At 36.7% G+C, this 20,834-nt stretch overlaps 1 protein-coding gene across 1 annotated transcript; it reads right to left on the bottom strand.

Annotated features, from left to right (window-relative positions):
• Window positions 1-5,069: 5,069 nt before the first annotated feature.
• On the bottom strand, window positions 5,070-20,264 carry MARCH5 (membrane-associated ring finger (C3HC4) 5). The gene is made up of 6 exons (XM_009872661.1): window positions 20,209-20,264; window positions 16,243-16,445; window positions 10,531-10,661; window positions 7,239-7,422; window positions 6,651-6,817; window positions 5,070-5,459 (listed from the first exon to the last, which is right to left on the bottom strand). Exons 1-6 carry the CDS (start codon window positions 20,262-20,264, stop codon window positions 5,343-5,345), a joined length of 858 nt encoding a protein of 285 aa, XP_009870963.1. The 3' UTR covers window positions 5,070-5,342.
• Window positions 20,265-20,834: the final 570 nt, after the last annotated feature.

The raw sequence follows: 20,834 nt of genomic DNA on the forward strand, positions 1-20,834 counted from the left end.
TTGTTTCCTTTCTGGAAAGAGAGCTTTTTTGACTCAAGCTCTTAAATAAGGCCTTGAAATGAATTAATAAAGCCTACCCTGTACTTCTATAAGCTAGTAAAGTAGAATTTGAATGACTGAAATGCTGGGCAAACTGTGGCACAAATACTTCTACTTTTACCGCTCGCTCCAATAGAGCAACCTGCTCAATAACAATGAAGAAAGAGTCTTGGCCTCCATGCCTACATGAATTGAACCAACTCATTAAGGAACACTGGCTTCTGATCTCCCCAGATTATAGTGAGAATCCTTCCGCAAATCACAGCAAGTGTGAGAGACTAGTGGGAAAAAAAGTGCCTTTTCAGTCAACAGGGTTAGAAGATGGCAGTTCAGGTACCAAGAGGATGGATGTACTTCAGATTCAGTCATATGTTCCAAGTACCTGTGAGAAGAGTACTCAGTTACCTCATTCAGTTAAAGATCAAAGAACACATGTGGCTTCTTTAAGCATTTGTAGGGGTTTTTTCTGCCCCCAAAACCCAGGCAGAAAGAGTAAGAAAAAATTCAGGAAGTCACAGAATCGTACAACAATTCAGGTTGGAAAAGACCCTTCAGATCAGAGTCCAACCATTAACCCTATGCTACAAGTTCACCCCTAAACCATATCGCCCAATGCCACATCTAAGCGACACTTAAACACATCCAGGGATGGCAACTCAACCACCTCCCTAGGCAGTCTGTTCCAGTGTCTGACCACTCTTTCTGTGAAGAATTTCTTCCTCATGTCCAGTTTGATTTTTTAAAATTTTTTAAATTTTTTTTTTGCAACAGGGCAAGTTTAGACTGGAAATTAATGATAAATTATAATGATTTCATGACAAAAGAAAAGCCAAAGGTCTCAGTTTATGGAAATGGAGCTTAAAGTAAGTGGAGCTTAAAGTAAGCAAGATGGCAACAACTGAATTCCTCAGATGTTAAAATGTAAAGAAATTAAGAAGAAAGTAAATAATTAACAACACACAGTCTTAATGTTTTTAGGTCATCTTAAATACTGCCTGCATCAAATTCTGTTTAGTCAACAAAATTATAAATAGAGTTGATTGTGGCAGCCTGTAGTAGTGTGATGGATTAAACTTACCTCAGTCCTAGCAGGAACCTGTTTCCAAAATAACGGCTCTTTACATGTGTATACTTATCTATAGCCAAAAAAAGTTTTACTATGTTATTAATTTATATGCACACACACAAATATACTGGAATAAAAACTTCTGAAAATTGAGGACAGAGGCTAGTTTCTATAAACAGCTCCTTTCCCAGGCTAATGCACTAGTTAACACTCAGCCTCCTTGAAGTTTCTTTCAATCTAACAAGTGCCATCCCAACCAAGTAGCCATGTGTCCCCCTGTCTTTTGAGAAAAAATAGAAAAAAAAAGGTGAACAATACTTAATATCCCAAAACAGAATCATTTCCATTGTAACCACCACATTAAAAACCAGAACGTATTCTCAAACTGCACAAGAAGTAATGAATACTCAAACTGCTTTTTGGGTTAGGATAGTAACTTCTGTTTTACACTATGGAGAACAGAGCAGTGACTTTGCAAGGGTGCAAAGGAAAGGACCCGTCAGCGACAGGACAACTGCTAAGACTTTTTCAGAATTTCCTAGCTTTTACCTATAATCCTACATCATACTTTCCTCCATCGAGCCCTACCTCTGGATGCTTTAAAAAAAAACAAAACGAAAAAACAACCACACACTAACCAACCACAAAAACAAACATGAAAACAAAACCAACAACCAAAAACCACATCAGCACACATTTCAGCAGCAGCTGCCTACTAGAAAAAAATTTCCAAAGCCTGACTTGTTAGTGAAACTGGCATTTGTACTTTAAAAGAGGAAACAGGAACTGTTACTACAGCATTTCTTACGAGAACAGATAACACGACTGTGCTCAGTGATGCATTAAGCAAATTTGATTCTAGTTATTCAAAAAAGAAAGCCCAAATAGAAAGTGGCATGGATGCAGAACATGAAACAGAGTTCCAAAAGGAAGATTTTCAGTGCAACAGTAAATGTTTTACTTCTTCCAGTTCTCCCTATCACTAAAAACCACACTTGTCTGTGGTTAAATTTTTTTTCTAAAAAGCAGCTAGTAAAAAGCTACTCCAAACAACTCTCAAACACCATAAACTTGTACACATTACAAATTTAAATAAGGGGAATCCTCACAGCTGCCAGGATAAACATTAAGCAGCTGAAATTCTAGTAGAAATTATGTCCTAAATTAAATCAGATAATTCTGAAGTCACAATACCTAAGCATATGTTTTCTTACAAGTACAGAATTACTGTAATTATTACCTTAAATACCCACTTGGTTGGATCCTCTCTGATAACCAAGGGAGACAGCTAACCTTTGAGAAACTCCAGGTGAGGAGGGAATTGATATACTTCAAGCCAGGCAACTTGTGCAAGTTGTTACAAAGAAAAGCTTTTGCAAGGCAAAGTGGATGAAGGAAAGAACCAACATTTAAACAAAAAAATAGTCAAAAGTATAGTAGGGCTTCATTTCAGAATTTGAGATAGGAGGGGAGAGAGGAGAAGCATATCCTATGTATCTACATAATCACAGCTCAAATAATTTATGTTCCTTTATGTTGATGTAATGGAAGGCTAAGAGAAAACAAGTTACAGGTAAGTACTTGAAGAAATGCTAGATAACACTTCTTAGTCCTTGCTCTGAAAGTCATAGGACATAAATTAGCCATTAGTGAAAGAAATACTTCCTACAGCCAGTATTAACTTTCTCAGTGAAGAAGGATCAGTGTATTCCCCAAATAAATGCTGCACACCAGCCAACTGCACCTAGAGGCATACTGTAACGCACAGCTGCAGTTCTGTATTACCATTAGTTGTTGCAACAATGCTTTTGCTTTATATGTTTCAGAAATGTGTTCCCCTACATCATTTATTGATCTCTAGAGATAAAAAGAAAAAAAAAGATAGGAAAAATAAGTATAAGTTTAGTGTCTTTAAATTCTTCCGTCATCTCCAAGATACTTTCTTAGGCTCTCAACTTTAAATTGATTATATAAATCCTGAGATATGTATTAAAACAAAACACAGTTTTCATTCAGAAGTTTTGCTACAGGGTTTTGTTCAACTGACAAAATACACTAGGGAGTGTAAAAAATATTTATTCAACCTAATTCAACATAATTTTAATTTGCAATACTTAAAAACAAGATTTACAACAGAGTAATGACCTTCCCACTCAGATGAAATCATTTTATAATCCACACAGTATTTTTATAATTGTATTTTTACAATAGCCTTAACTTCCAGAGGAGACAATGAGCTTTCCTGTGGAACAAGTTTCAAACCCACTAATCTGCATTGTTTAATTCTTCACAAGACTTTAAAAAACAGTAATAAATCGGCTGGAAATATGTACAGTGAAGAGCACTGAAAAGCTGTTTTCTTGAAATAAGGAATTCTGTAAGAAATAGGTATTATATTGTTTCAAGACTATCTTACAGAAAGCAGCAACATCCAGAGGTTGCTACTCTGTTTAGAGTTTTATATAAAAGTGAGCCCACTAAGACAAATATAATCAGCAGACTTACAAGATTATAGTAATTCTTCAGTTACAGCAAGAACCTTGAAAGTATTTGATATTGATTCAATGTACCATATTCAATATCTGTATAGTTTTTGAATACTAGTTGGCCATTATATACACTTTTGTACAGTTCTAAAATATTACAGCTCAGTAATTAAGATAAACGTACTATAGAAGAGGTACCATATTTTGAATTTCTCTAACATACATTATTGCAGTCAAATATGAAGTCTGTTCTCCATTTACTTCATTTCTGGTGAAAAGAAATACTTATGAATACTTCCAATACAAGATTATTTTTAAACCTTTCCCCATGCATTTTACATACTAATATGAACAAGAGGGGGAAAAATATCAAAAACAAACTTTGAGAAAAACAAATAAATTGTTGTTTAAAAAGCCCCACACTTTGAAATACTAGATCTAGGTTATGTCTGGTACGAGTATTACATGGCCATGCTATGTTTGTCAAAATTTAGCTTCACAAACAGTTAATTCCTGTTGAAATTACGTTTACAAATACAACAAATATCCGAAGTGCCGATGTCTCCCTCAGCTGGCTACTCTGAACGTACTGTAACAGTAAAGCTTTCTGTCTAAACAAACTTTGTTACACATTTAAGATTTATCCTTCAGGCCTTTACAGAGCGGAGCCAAGTTGTCTTGAGCGTGTGTAGCCCCCTGGTGTGTACTGTGCTCAGATCAGATACCCAAGTGTAGTGCGACACCCTCCAGCCACCCCTTCCACCGGAGCCGGTGTGGGCAGGGAGAGCCCGGGCCTGGTACAGCCCTGAGTGAGGCATCCGCGTCTGGAAGCCGAGCAGGATGCCCTAATCTGTCAGTTTAAATGCAGCTTTAGTGTCCAGTGTTGTTTTCTCGCACTTCTAGTGCTCTTTGTACTCCTATAGATATTTACATAATCAAAATGAATGCAAAAACTAAACAAGTGCTCTAACTACAAAAGAAGCAACTGAAATTTACTTCACCCCATGTAATTATTTTACTGTGGAGGAAGAAAATGCTATCCAGCACCAGTTACAAAACAGTAAAAGAGCCATGAGAAAATAACACTAGGCACTGCAGAAGACACAACAGGACAGTAAAAATTATCAATAATAATTAGTCACCTAACTTCAGCACCTAGTACTTAGGTGGCTAAAGCTGACACGAGTCCCGTAGAAAGCCAGCTATCTTCTGCTTTCTCTGACAAGTCATTTCAGTATTTTGCACTCCCTGCTTGATACCAGCAAAAACCAGGGAAATTTTATTGACTGTTGTCCCACGATTACTTCTCCTTGGTAATGACTCACATTTCCTTTCTAAAAAAATCTCTTCATTGTGTGAAATGCTGAACTGGATGACAGCATGGGTATGAAAGCATGTACAGAAAATGCATTTGGATATAGCCTACATTAACGACACAATTTAAAATCTTCTGTAGTTGATGCTTTTTTTTTTTTTTTCCATTCAGCATACTGGCTCAAATAAAGTAATTCAGAAGCCTGTTGCCCAACAGAAGTACTCAAAAATGAAAGCCAAGTCACATTCTTAGGTTCAGTGGTTGCTGAAAGGATTTAACCTGCCACAAGATAGTGCTTTATTATACTTAAAGGAAATAAAAATAAAAATAGGAGCAGCAACTTATCACAATTCTCCACTACTGTGCAATAATGATGGAACCAACACAACATGGAAACCTCTTAGGCGAGACTGTATGACATCTGGAGATCACAGCCTTATGCTCCTTCTTGCTCAGGATAATTTAAAATTTTGCGGTGAGCTTGACGCAAATATTGCTGCTGTTTGAAGTAAACCTTAAAAGCTCCTTTTATAGCAACAAAAGCAATTCCACCCTGAAAGAAAAAAGATATTTTGAAAACTTGCACAGTTCAGTGTCATATCATTGCAAACATTCTTTTTAAAAAATTCTGGTCAAAGAATATTTGTTTTCCTATCGTATAGCGTTTTCTTTTGAAGTTTAGCTAATTAGAACAATTACAAATGAAGATCGCAATGCCTACTGTCACAATGCATTATTACAGAGGTTGGTGTTACTTAAGATTACACACTAGATCTATAAAACCTTTTGAAAGTTTTTACTTGCTTGTAAGTAAAATATTCTAAAAAAAACAAACCCAAAAACCAAACCCCAAACACCCAACACCCCCCCAACAAAATATATCCTATTTAAAAACCAAAGTAAAATGCAGATATCTTTTTCCCCTCCTTCTCTGAATATATACTATACATGGCACAAGGAATAATACTAATTACTACTCTAGAACGAGACTCTGAAAAAGGCCACTTGCTAAAAGCAAGTGTGAAGTAAAATCTGCCACTTTGTAAAACAGCATTTTTTTTCCGGAAGTTTTACAATATGTTTATCAATAAGAAGAGACTAAGAAGCCTGTAATCTGCATGAATGGCTGTGTTCCTTCCACGTGGAAGAACAGGGTGCACAAATATGTTAGAATCTACAACAGGCTGAATCTGTGACAGTCAAATGTCCAGGGATACCATCTTATCAAACTAGGGGTGCTTTTCCTTGAAATGCTACAAGCTAGAGGTTATTCACAAAGGAAGAGATTGTCTTCTCTCTTTGTCCTCCCCCCTCCATTGAAGTTCTATGGAGAGTTTATTTTTCTCTCCTTATCTTAATAAGTAACAAAGGGATTTTGTCAAACAATTAGTAAACAGAAGCTAATACAAAAGGGTTCATAATATAAACCCATCTTCTCTTGCAGAGATTGTTCATAAAAGATGCTGGTTCTTCACCTTCACTATCATTCTTGATTACAAGCTTCAGCCTTGTCTTGAACTGAGATTACTTTCAGTCCTAAGGACAAAGTCTCTCACACATGTGATGCTTGTCCACTGCCCAGAAAAAGCAACCTTAAAAAACACCAGACCCTTCCCTTAATCGAAGGTCACTCATGCTCTAGATCAATTTGTGTTCCTTTTCACTTTCCCTCCCTTTGCCCACAACACATCATATTTCCATATTTATTATATTTGTTTATGAAACAAACAATACTTGTTCTTACCAAGATTGTCCTTTGTAAATTGGAGTTAACACTGCTGAACATCAGCTTGCCAACTATCGTGGCAATAGTAGGGAAAACTAGAGCTCCACAGAGAATACGTGTAGCAGAGACATGATCTGCCAAAGGGTAGGCCTCTGCTGGAATACGAGGAACAGGACATCCAATGCCTAAAGGGACGAGAGTGGGGGAAGAAACAGTTACATAGCCGCTACCTCAGACAGAACACTGAAAGCACACTAGTGCCCACCACCCACTCCGTTAGAAATCCCTAGCTCAGTTACTTTTTCAGAACTATCTTTCTCAGTGGATATTGTGTCCATTAGATGACTGTATTTCATTTTTACTTTCAAATAAAACTCAGTAGCTCGTTTTGTTACTGAAGTTTTATGTGAAACCATGATCCTGCTCCTCTTGCCCCACCCCACCGATCTCACTAGGTGCTATACCGACACAATATAAATAGACTGAACATAAAATAGATGAAACATAATAATCACCTTAAGAACGGCAAAAACTACTTGCCTATCCCCATCTCCGAAAAGCACAAATGTAAGCTTGATATTTCCCTTTAAAATTTAATCACATTACCTGGAAATATGCTGTTCAAAATTTGTAGCTTATTAGAGTATTTGCGCCACAGTCTGAGCACATAGTCCTCCCAGCGAATCATCTTGCCCAATATTAGCATGACTGGGATAGTGGGAAGTCCAATCAGAAGAAATAATGGATCAGCTCTCTCCATGACATCAAGACCTTCTTTGTGACCCACAACCTGGTAAAAACGTATGTAGTTAACAAACATAACAAAGGCCACAACCAAACAAAGAATTTTTTAAAAAGTCCATTTTGTTTGGGGCTGCCCATGCATTTGCCTAACGTACTCTGATTTCCCTTTGCATCCACGGTTGCCTATCAAGTATAATGCAGGTGAGCTACTAGTTCTAGTTTGCAAGTCATTAATCTTGCAGAGAGCTGCAACTCAATCCCTTACCAACTCAAAAAAGTGTCACGTGCTTCTGTGTAAATAAAAGCTTAGATATCTGAAACATCAGAATAGCATACTTTCAAAAATGCACTAAAGAATTTATAATTTTAGAATTATTAATTCTGCACTCAGAAATTGATTAGTTACTACTTGTTAAAGGATAAATTGATAGCAAGTATCTCAGGATGTTAAAAATTTCTGCTGTTTAGGAATACCTTAGGTAATACAGATCACCGTATTTAAAAGTATTGCTTCTCTAGACAGTGCAGGAAGAGGTATGTTTTCAACTGCAGTAGAAACAGCAGCATAGCTTCACTTGTACCTTAGTTTTAAACATGGCTCATGCTACGATTTTTAAAGGACAGTCATTACTGATGTGCCTAACCCTTTCTATTGGCACGTAAAAATAATCAGACTTCGCAGTTTATAAAACATACTCATTAAAATTGTAACAGAACAGTGCCTTATGCATTTCTAAAAAGTACATACTTTTAATTTAAAATAAGTAACTCCCATAAGGCTGAGGAAAAAAAAAGAAATTAATATGGCAGATATCCTCTAGGGTTGTCTCAATTTAAGAATTACCAAATATTAACAAAGTCCTCGAAGTGCTTATAGAAAGAACAGGCTCTGTCATGACTTTATCTATAAGAATTCAAGAAATAATTATTACATTTGTTAGGCACTGGATTTCCTGATGTGTTTTCATTGACTTGTTTTCACCACAAATGCAAAAGGCTATCAAGTTTTCATTTGTACAAAACTTAGATTTAGGTGGTAAGAACATGCAACCATAACAATTAAAAAAAAAATAATTACCCCAAAACAACACAAAAAACCCAAGCAACACAACCCAGTACTTCTGGAATAGGAGGACATGGGGAAGAAACTAGGGTAACGTATCACTGTACTTTCAAACTGTACTGTTCAGCCTTGGTTTGAAAACCATTCCAGTTCTAGCACAGGAATTTACATTATACCACAGCCTCTGAAAATAGACATAACCGATATTGTTGCTGCCAAAAGATTTTTCCTGCAAAAAAGTATTCAGCATTTGTCTTCCAGCTTCTTCACTATCTTCCACGCAAGCTGTGGTGTCTAATGTTGCCCTTTTTCTCCTTATATAGTCCTTGTCCATCAAAAAAAGCACCAGTACTTTGTCTTTTCTGCTTTAGATTTTCTCTCACTTTTCAGTAGCCCCATATGATTTGTTACTGACTTAGCTACCACTGGAGTCACAATGTCAATTCTCTATTTATTTTTCTCCATCTGAACTTCTAAAAATAGCTTTTGTGCTTCCCTCCAGCCCTTCAGCTGAAGGAGTCTGAAATGCATTGAGAAGCAAGTTGTATTAAACCTAGCACATTTGAGGTGACAAAAAGGGTGGAACAATTTCCATCTACTCCCAGTTTAAACTCCTCCATTGTAAGCAAACAGAAATTATCCGTGTGATCAAAACCCATTAAAATCAGAGAAAAATAACTAACTCTTCATATCTGGGATTTGACCAGCTGTCTAAACAAAAGTCAGGCCAATCCTCATTTGAAAAGCAAAACAACTACAGAAAGGAGCATTTATCTTACGTAGTTCTAGAGAAGTTAAGAAGGTCATATTAAGTTCCTACAGAAAAAGGCCCAGTGCAGCAGTGAGCAAGAGTTTCAAAGTCTTGCTGTAGCATTACAGACTGTTGCAATGTTCCTTTAAGGGCCATGAGAACAAAATACCAGATGAAGAAATACTTAAGTACCATTCTGTAATAGAGAGACTCATCCACGGGAGCGGAGGTGGTATTAAAAGCTACTAGACAGCAGCTGCTTGACCCTGGCCACACTGGTACCAGGGAGACTGCATCAACTCCCTCAGGCTCAACTTCAGGCAGGTGTCATACACATTTCTGCTGTGAGATCGCGTACAAACAGAACTAAACCAGCACACCATCTTCAGCTGCAGTGACCTGTAGAACTGCAGGGCAGCACCACACAATTCAAGAACGAGTAGTGCCATGACTTGACTGGGTTGCATATTTAAAATTAACTGTGTAGAGGAATGCTTGTTAGCATGCAGATATGTTAATCCTATCGACAACTGAATTAGCATCAGAGATACTTTTCTGCTTTCAGGCAAAACAGATTATGGGCTTGATAATAGGAATCAGCAACTAAAATGGTAACAAAGATCCTTCTAGTTGTATAATTTATGAAAACTCTTGTAGTTGAACTCAGGCAGCCATGAGCAAGTCTTTCCATAGTTAATAGTCTACCAGCTCTCAATATTATTTTTATATTTTAATAGCAAGTTCCCGAGAAGTAGGAAAAAATAAATATTTTTCCCTTTCAACTAACCGTACAGTCTGAATTAAAAGAACATACTATTAATTTTCAGTGTTTTGAATTTGTTGTTTAAGAATGAACTGCACCATTCAGAGCATGCATTTTCCTTTATACAATAAAAAAAGCGTCAAGATTGAAAAATTCACCATGTCTCAACCTTTTGAATGCTACCAGCAAAATTTTTTTTACAGGTGAAAGAGGAAATTAGTCTCATGGTTTTTTTCTGAAGAATTAGACTACCAGTTATTAGTAGCTAGGTGGTCCTGGCACCTTTTCCATAAGAATAGGACTCACCAACCTGCCATACAAAGGGCAGCCAGTTAGAGCAGTAGTGACTTTTGTTAGCTGCAGACTGAACCACATTTGAACAAGCATATTTGACTTTATACAGTACGATCAGTTAAAAGTGCAATGCTTTGCACCCACCCATCTTGAAATCACTTGTTAACTACAAGTGCTGAAAGCCAACAAAGCATGTTTTAAGCCAAGGAAAGAGGAGTCTGTTAACTGACTTTTTCTTTAGAAGACTTGCTTTCAAAGCTGGTAAAGAGGAGTACACATGTACCTGCATCACTGTCACAGCTCCATATGTAACAGCTGTCCAGTATATAGAGCCCACCATTATTCCCGCTGCAGCAAATGGGCATGCCTTTGAGATCAGTCGATCTGCAAGATCCAAAACGTAAACAACTGGACCTATGATAGAGGAAAAGTAAGGTTTCAAGATATACATATATACTTAAGCGTACTGATGAAAGCTCTTGGCATCTGTCACTGATAATAAGAAATGAACTTGGCAAAACACAAGTCTGACATCCTACACGTGCTGTTTAAATGAGAACATACAATTAAAAAGTTAACAAGCTAAACCTGTAACTTACTTCTACTTACCACTTCATTCACCACAACATTTCTTTTGAGAAATTAATACACTAGTTAGAGCACTGATTAATTTGCCCTTTGTATGTGTTGAATCAGAGTTGTTCTGTTGTAGAAACCATTTTAGGCTTAGCTATTCTATTTGTTAGGTATTATAGTTTTCAAAAAGAAGAAATACTGATTAGCTGTAATGTGCTTCATGTGTTTATCTTTGACAGCTTCACTCAAGAATTCTGTCACTAAACTACCCTGCTCTAGAGTTACAAGTAGCGCAGTCATTATGGTAGAGCCCTTCCACTGGAAGAGGCTGCATTCAATATTTTTAGAGGACCACCTCTCAAATGCTGGAAGAAAAAACCCTTCTAATTCAGGTTATTTAGTGCACTTGACAGCAATGCATGAATAGAGGTTCATTGTTCTGTCTCTGGACAACTGCACTTTCCAGATCTGTACAGACTTTGGTGGGGCAAGCAGGGGCATGCTTGCATCTTTTATTTCAAAGACTGCAAGAGCACCAGCAAAGCAAAAGCCAGAGGTTGAAATCTGAAATGTATGGAAGTAAAAAATGTCATCATCATGATTAGATTCCACATTACTTTCATGTTTGTCAACAAATTTTACACATAGTGTTCCTCCAGCTTATATGCATGAATAGTTCTTGTTAGCTCCCTCTCACTTTTTCCTACCACAATTAGTGAAAATATTTTTCTCAAAACCAACCTATAGGCATTATTCAAGTAACTAATCCTCTCTGTCTCTCGCCAGTTTACCCACTGTGGCCTATAATTCTTTTCTTACTTCCTAATCTTTTTTTCCTGTTTGTTTGGTGTTTTGTTATTTTGGTTTGTTTTTTTTTCAGAGGCAGGGGGAGGATGGTTTTGTACACTGATGCTGAGATGTATGCCATTTTCCTCCTCATGTCCAATTAATCAGAACTTGTAGAGAATTGAGAAGATTAAGTGGCAAGAATTTTTTCTTTTTTGCTTTTTTAAAGGTAAAGATACTGTATTCAGCATTCTCCAAATATACAAAATCACTTGCAGTTCAGTTCTTAGCTTGATAACTCCTGGGTGATAACAATTTTACATTCTTAGTTTTTTAGGGTGGTGATAACTTAGCATCCTGTTTCCAAAAAGACTGTCTCTGAATTATCATATTTACATCAAATGAATTAAAAGCTGTGCATTTAACACACACTTAAGATTTGAAATAATAGCCACAGAATTTTGCAAATTTATTTCCATCAGTCATACTGACAAAATTGTGACTCCTGTTTCCAGACTTAGTTCTTTTTTAAGAAAAGAGCGCTCATGTAAATGCTTTCAAAATAACCAGTTCTACTCGGCTCAGGTCAGCCAGTGAAAACAAGCAACAGGAACATCTAACTGAACTCGTTCATTGTCATGTTTTATCAGCTCTGGTACTCTTGTAAAGCCCTCCCAACTCCATCTGTTTTGTAGTGTTTCCCCTCCTGTGCCCCTCCCCCCCTTTTTTTTTAAAGAACAAGGTAGGATTTTACATACTGTTCATAGAGTGGTAGTAGCCAGAGACCTTGTAAAATTATGGCAATTTTTTTTTTCTTCCATACACAGGTACGTGTGCAAATACCGTACTGAAAACCTGCATATTTAGCTTATATGCAGTCTTGACAGAAGTCAGTGTAAATTTTGCTGAGGTACATATCAGACTAGTGGGCAGTCCTAGGCAACTTGGGCAGAGTATTGCTTTACGTACTCCCTACACTAGCTCTGCTCAAGCCTCAAGTTCTTAACCTACTACTCATGTACTTCAAAGTGGTTACCTCTGCGTACATCTTCTAGTACGGCATGCATTCTTTGTTCTAGTAATAAGCTCTAGTTTTAAGGGCAAGAAGCACCTTCCTGTGTGGCTTGTAAGATAGTAAACTCCTCACCAGCACCCTGCTTCAAATACACTAACAGATATACATTACTTCATAAGCAGCTGACAAAGTGTAACTACAGAGTTAATTTATTCTGGAGTTAAGCATCCTATTATTGATTAGATACCACAACTAAAGGGCTTCTGAAGGAACGCTCTACTCAAAATACGAAGAACTGGAACAAGCAGTTCAACTGTATTAACAGTTATGTTTAACTTTCCAGGATAGACGTAAAGTGCTGGGATGTCTATCAACGTGCTGAAAGCGGCAACAAGGTCATGACTGCAAGTTCTAAATGCGCAGTTGTTTACACATCTGACTGCTTCTCACGGCCACTGGAAAAGTTGTTTAGTTGTACCTTTTTGAAACCTTACATTTTTTTTAATAAGATGAAGATGAGAGACAAAAAAAAAAAGCCATCATATTTGATGAGTCCTAAAGGACAAGACAGAGCACTAACACCTGGCTTGTACTTCTTGGCAACCGGTGTGGCAACAGTGAAAGTCTACCACTACAAGTACTAACAAATTGCACCTACTGATACAGATCATTAAAAGAAGCAAGCCATAGAATTAGGTAGAGAATCTTGAGAAAACACTAGAAAAAGATTGTTCCAGTAACTTTTGGGGTTTTTTAATTAGCCCTTTAGGAAGGAAGTAGTGAGAAAGGAGGACAAATATAACTGTTTCTTTTAAGATGGTATTAAGGAAGAAGCAGGAAATTAAGTATCACTGACATACCAATTAGAGAAGGAAATACAAAATACAAATATATTTTTCATTTTGTAAAAACCATCATGCTTGAACAGACCTTTTTCTGTCAAACTCTGCTTTCTATTTATTAAACTGAAATAATTATCTAAGAGATACTTTGGTTACTTTCAAAGTGGCAATAATATTTTCCCATTTAATTAAAAAAAGTTCTTAGAAGAGAGGAAAACAGATAGCAAGAGCACAGTTACCACTCTAAAACTGATACACACTATCATATTTGAAATGGAATTACAATTTTAGGAAGATAAATAACTAAGGAGGGTGTTTTGAATTGTAAGTATATAAAAAGACAACCACTCTTACTTATAGAGATATTTGTTGATGTTTCCTCAAGCTGATATTAGTTCAAAACTACAGTCATAAATAAGAAGTTGTGTTAGGGAGTGCCCTTTCACCAAAATTTGTTTTTATAAAAGTTTCCAGCAGTACATTAGAGAAGTTTTAATGTAAATAATTTCCTGAACGGTGCTACCTCAAGGAAACTTTAGTTGTTACTTCTTCCCTGCACAAGACACTTTAGTTTCTTGAATGGTATGACTAGTAATGTCTTCAAAAAGTTCCTGCTGCAGCAGAGACGGGCTACTGGCAAGGCTGCTTGGAACATCTTCCTGACCTAACTCTACTTGGTGTGACCTTGACTGACTTATAGTTGATTTTGTGATGTAACAGTTTCGAGTTACTACGAAGAGCTACAAAAGTGCAAGACTGTCTCACTTGTCTAAGGCACTTTAAGCTCATGATTGATGTTTGATGGATTCAAACTAATTTCTCTGCTCTACTTATCCATGTCTTATATACTCTTACATAAGTCTGAATTTTTATGCCCTTCTCCATTTTCATAAATGGACAAAGATGATGTTGTGAGGAAAAACAGATCAAAAGATTCTACATGCAAGAGCTGAACAATGTCATGCAAGAATTTTAGGCCAGCTTCAGAAACTAGGAATGTTAGTGTTCAGGAATCTTAGCTTTCAAATAGTGTCACAAGAAAAAAAATCAAAAATGCCTGTTGTTTATGTGCATATATCCTCTCCAAACTATAGTCGCCTCTCCTTCTTCCCCATAGTCAAAATAAAATGCAAATGCAGCTCACATTACAATTTCATCATTCAAGAATCAAATATGAATTTTAAACAGCTTCAAGTTGTGTGATACATTGTAAGTGTCCACATATCAAATCATTTTACCCCCAGGGCCAATGCTAGATGTTATCATTTGATGCCTTCTTTATAATGGACAGTAAGATTCCTCTCTATACTTACAGCAGAGTTGAATTGTGGTTAATATATCAGTAACTTGGGAGTAAGTCTCATGCTGGTTTATGTTTTCTTTAACATCAACAATACTTTAGTCCTTATTTTCTTTTCCATTACTCCATGTTCTATCATGAAAATAAATGTAATCACCCATATAAAATTCCCTCTGTACCTTAGTTTTGTCACGCCTTACACTAACAGAAAAGAGATCCTGTACCAAAGAACTGACAGTGCAAGTTATTTTCAGCTGTTTCATTACAGAAGATACTTGAAAAAAGGGGGGGGGGGGGAGGGGGGGGGGGAAATCTTTAAAATCCTCTAAATACCCATAATCACATGACATGCCTTATCAGCATTTCTTTAACAAGCAGCTTTACTTTTAAACAACATTTTAGTTTCCATGGCAACACTTCATTTTCTTGCCCTACTTAATATACCCCACAGAACTACCTTAAAAGGAGGTTCTAGAGAGGTGGGAATCAGTCTGTTCAACCAAGTAACAAGAGGTAGGACAAGAAGAAATGGCCTCAAGTTGCACCAAGGGAGGTTTAGATTGGTTGTTAGGAAGAATTTCTTTACTGAAAGGGTTATCAGGCAATGGAACGGGTTGCCCAGGGCAGTCCCCAAAGGTATTTAAGAGTCATGTAGACACAATGCTTAGGAATATGGTTCAGTTGAGGACTTGTTGGTGTTAAATTAATGGTTGGACTCCATTATCTTAAAGGTCTTTTCCAATCTAGCAAATTCTCTGTGTGTGTGTGAACACAGAGGCAAATGAAGGCTGGAATAACAACAGCCACTGTTAATTTAAATACATGCAACATATTGTGCAGTGTGCTACTTGGCTACTCAAGTAAGCAGACTCTGGAAGACCATCTCCAACTTTGCTCTTTCCACCGTGACAACCAGAGCTAGAGCAGCGCCCAGCAACCACAGGTATTCTGCCTCTTGAATATAGGGCAATATTGACTCAGGAATATCTCCCAAACAAAGTAAAAAAATATGTTTTGTCAGGTAATGCAGCAGGTTGCTCAGTAAGGTTCCTTCCTCTGAATTTCCTTTGGTAACAGTTTCTCTGCAAGCTGAGAGAAAACCAAAAAAAGGATGTGTTTATGTGGTAACACATGGCAATTGGTGAAAGAAGGCACCCTCTGGCCAACAACAACAAAAAGATAATCACCTTATCCACTAATTAATTATAGGTCAATCATTTATAAGACTTAGCAATATACTTAAGTGGAACACATACAAAGTTTTCAGATTTAACCAAGCCACCAAGTAGGACGTGAGCAGAATAGGATGTTATTTCTTTCTGTCTGGAAAAGGGAATGGACAAGTTTTCAACAGAACTGATGCTCCAAGCACAAGACAGGGGTTTTTAAAAAAAAAAAAAAAAAAAAGGAAGTAGGAACAATATAAAGAAACAACCCACAATATTATGTTTAAAATTTAAATTACGCATATCTTACCTAGCTTTGGAAATACTATTAAATATTCTGCATTGCACTGAGGACAAGCAACTCTAGCAGTACTGTTTCCTCTCTGCTTTTCATCCACCCAGCGCTGCAGACAAGTCTGATGAACCCATTTCGTAGAGCCCCTGCACCTGCAAGGTCTCACCCACTCTGCTGTCCGATCATCCTCATCGGTAGCAAAACAAACCCAGCAGCTTCTGTAATTACAGGAAGGAAAAAAGAAGATATTTTTTGCTACTTTTACATGCTTAAAATGAACTCTCATATGCAAAAGCATGTAGTTTTAATAAATGCACACCTAGAGGAGATGATGTCGCTGTTTCGTTCCTTATCACCGAAAATACGCATTTTGTACCACAGTCTTATTCTGCTATTAACACAGTATTACAGACAGCTAAGCAACTGCTTTTCATACATTCTAATTACTAATTTAACTTTTAGATAATTTATGAATTAAAAAGCCTTGAGAATGTAGTTCTGAATATTTCCACATATTTTTAAATGTATTATCTCCTACAGTAGACATTTTGGTAAGCTTTGAACATTAAAAATATAACATCAATACAGCAGTCTGTTACTTGGGAAGCTAACTCCAACCCACTTAAAGGACAAACCAGCACAAATGATACAATGTATCATAAACCAAACTGTAAATAATTATGGTCAATTCATTCCGTCCCTTTGAAAAGATGAAGTACTCCATTCAGATAGACTGATATTGTATAAGTTCAGTTACAAATTACTTAACGAATACACTATTGCACTTCTAGAGCAGGAAATCTCTGCTGAAGAATTATCTGGATATGTAAAATCTAGACATATTGATTCTAAAAGAAGAAAACACAAGACTGACAGGCTGTGACCTGACAATGCATCCTAGTAATTCCCAGATATCCGATCTGATTATTAGGTCAGACCTTTGGACACCTTACAACTCACAAGACAAAGTAAAATGTGGATCTAAAGTAGGACATTATCAGATGTGTTGACCCAATAATTTAGTTTTTATTGTGAAATAATTTGCTGATTCCCATACTGAAGATACTGAGTTTAGACAATAAACCAGAATCTAACAAAATAAGGAACTTATTACAAATGTAATCTGGTTTGATAAATTTAAATATGTATTTTACACAGGTCATTGCAATCGTAGTTAAACTTTTATAAAAGCATATGGTGACAGCATAATTTAACTGTCAAGACACAATCTAATTATACACTAACTGAAGTTCTGCAGCACTATTTTGATGATGTTTTGTTCTCTTAATTTGAGTAACTTCACTAAGATGAAACAGTTAAATGCTTCTTATATGCAACCACTGACTGACAGTAAATGAGATAGTATGAAGCTAAGAAATACTCTAGCACTACTAAACAAAATAATGCCAAGATTGAAGAACAGTGATTGTAGTTTTCTATGTGGGGATTTTGCAGAGGTTCATGACACTTCCTCTCCCTCTCTGAGCGCTTATCAGTACTAAACCTTCTTCCCAGCCTTCTAAACTCTTCAATCAAACTTTTTCCTCATTTCAGCTTCTCAGCTACTACTCACCCTCACATTTTTTGTTTCAGTCTGCCCTTTCTGCATCCCATCTCTACCCTTTGTTAGCATCTGGGAGAAGAAATTACAGTTTGGAAGTCCCCTCCAGCTAAAACTCATTAGACAAAATTTAGAAGCGAATTACATGCACAGCAAGGGCCAGTCTTACTAGAGCCACTTTCAAAGCAAAAAAATAATGTAATTCCTTTAAAAGGTCACTATTTTCTAACATGTCACATGTAAACAGGCTGGCATTTCTGATTTTGTTTTTAACATCTCTATGAGGAAAAAGGGAGATAAATCTACAATGGGAAAATTCCAATTTTGTCAGGCTCAGACTTGACATAATGAAAAACAGCTTTCAAGACATCACTATTTTGGATAGTATTCTATTTAAAAACTGAAAATATTTCTCTACAGAAGAATAGCCATGTTTCATTTATAGTAATAACCACTTCTATAAAATATTTACAAGAGATTCTTTTAAAGCACTGAATCTTTTTCTGCTTTTTAGTGGTAGAAGTATAGTAAAATTTGGTTGTGAGTATGCAAAGAGCAGAATATAATCTTTGGCAACTTATTACTAGCATATTTGTGAAAGGGAATACAATTTGATATGCAGATTCCAGGAAAGACTGCAGGAAAAGCAATGTAACGTGTTTGGATTACCACTTACACTGACAGTTCAATAGCTGTCATGCGCACATATCCAGTTCTAAGCGCAGACCATTATCAGAGTAGGTACAGATGTAGATTTTTAACACGGGTGCTCTAAAACTAGACCTGCTTCCGACTGCCTTCAAGGAGACTGCTCATTTGGAAGACTGTCATCTTGAATTAGAACTGCAATTTCTTCCATTTGTCTTCATGGGAAGGTAAAAGCAAAATCTAACTTGGCTTCTTTCTGCCCTTCCCCACAACATCTGTTTAAATCGTCATGTTACGCACTCCGGTAATACCATCCCGCTTTTCACCTTTACGCTCCTGATGTGCGCCTATAGCAGTCCTAAATGGACACGTTAACTTTCCTAAGCTGGAGGAGAAAAGGCAGCCAAGCCACAAGTTAATAAGAATCTCGATTAAAACACAGAGATCATCACAAAGATTTGAAAGGATTACTAAGCCTGGCATACGTTTTGATTCACTGCACTTGATAAGAAGTAGGTCTCGGGGAACAGCAGTCCTTGAAATGTGGACTAATTCTCTGTTTACGCCAAGAAAAACAACATTTACTTTAAGAACAAACAATACAACTGATAATTGTTCCTTGTTGACAGTTTTTGTTGACAGGTAAATGTCCACTCCTTCATTCCACATCCTATGTAAGTTGCAAATGCAGATCAGTTGTAGACCTAAGATTTATTTTCAAACTAAAGGCTTCACAGTAACTCTGGTTAAGTCTGTGGACGCTAGTAAGGTCAGACTTTACCACACCACTGAAGAAGTCTAAAGTATATTCAAATAATGACAGATTTAAGCATGAACATAATCGTGGTATGCCGCAATTTTAACTAGTGAATTTGTCCATGAATACTCTGTAGATGAAATTCTGTTCAAGCTTTCCATCAAGGTTAATAAGTCAAGAAAACTATGCATATTTTCTTCAATTGCTTCATCCAATTTCTTGCCAGGCAATCATATCTCAAAACTTGAAAGACCAATGAAAAGAATAACAAAATCCTTTACAGACTTAAACCTTTATCAAGTCATGAATAATGAACAGTAAATTCCTTGTATTCTGTCAGCAGCTTTATCTCTTTCCATTGACAGCAGCTGTAGCAGAAAAGGCTAGAGAAAACCATTTCAAAACAATTATCTTGGCTCTTGCCAGATTTTCCATTTTCTGGTACTGAATAAAATATGACCTTGATTCTTACCATTGAATCAGGCTGCTACTCAGATAACCTGAAATAGAAAAGGCTGACAAGGTGGAACAAAGCATTGTTTCTGATAGAAACTCAAACCTTTTTCCTTGATGACTTTCTACAGAGACAAATCAATAACACTAATGTATTTTTCTACACTTCCTTGGCTTAAAAAAAAAGTAATAAAAAATAAAAACAACACATACACAAAAAATCACTCCAATATCATTATTTCAGGTTTGAATATCATGTTACAAATGCCTTTTAGATTCAGCTCCCCAGCAGCTAAAGCTTTTCAGTCTCAACAGTTCTATTCTGGCTCTGAGAAGAATTCATTTACTGCATCTGTTTGGGGTTTCTTTCCCCTCTACCAAAGATAAACTCTTTTCAGAACATTGTATATGTTAAAAGCAAAGTAGAAGGAGAGAAAGCTGTATTAAAGACTAGAGATCCTACACTCCAAATGCTTTATGACTAATCTAGAAAGCCAAGGCCTGCCTAAAACCAAGTTTCTTCAAATCCTGTTTCTAATCAGTAAGGAAAACACTCCTATACCTTGTTGGAGCTACAGCTCCAACACACCAGTAAGATCCTCCAGTACCACCAGTCATCTCTAGAGGCAGAGTGCTTTCCTTTTCATTGAGCTGTCCTCCTTCCAAAGGTTACTTTTTTCCCAAATCAGTCTTAGATGGGAGGGTGGGCAGGATCAAATCTGCTGCAATCTGTGGGAGCTGAATTCACCATAATACAGTTTTGATTTCAAGCAGGCATGACTATGCAGTAATAAACAAAAAAAAAGTAATTTAAAAGCAGTATGTTAATTATATATATACACTAATAAAAAGTCTGCAGAAAAAACTTCAATGTCTCATAAGCTCAGCAGATATCCTTGTGTCCACAGCACTTAATGGAAGATGACTTTTGTGACTGGGATAGCACAGCTGTTTACAGACTGCTTTCAAGTATTCAGTACTGCAAAAGACAACAAAGTCTTGGAATTTTTGTCCCCAGTGTTCAGTGGGACACATGCATGAACATATGGAAACCAGAAAACTTCTAAGAAAAGAAAATTCTTGCAAGGAATTCTAGCAGGACCTAACCCTTACCATTGGAAATGCAAATGTGAACATCCATTACATGCTCTGGAGCCATGAGCCAAAAAGCATTTTCCTCTCATTACT

This window comes from Apaloderma vittatum, unplaced genomic scaffold (genome assembly GCF_000703405.1).
Source record: "Apaloderma vittatum isolate BGI_N311 unplaced genomic scaffold, ASM70340v1 scaffold19857, whole genome shotgun sequence".
Classification (NCBI taxonomy): Eukaryota; Metazoa; Chordata; class Aves; order Trogoniformes; family Trogonidae; genus Apaloderma; species Apaloderma vittatum.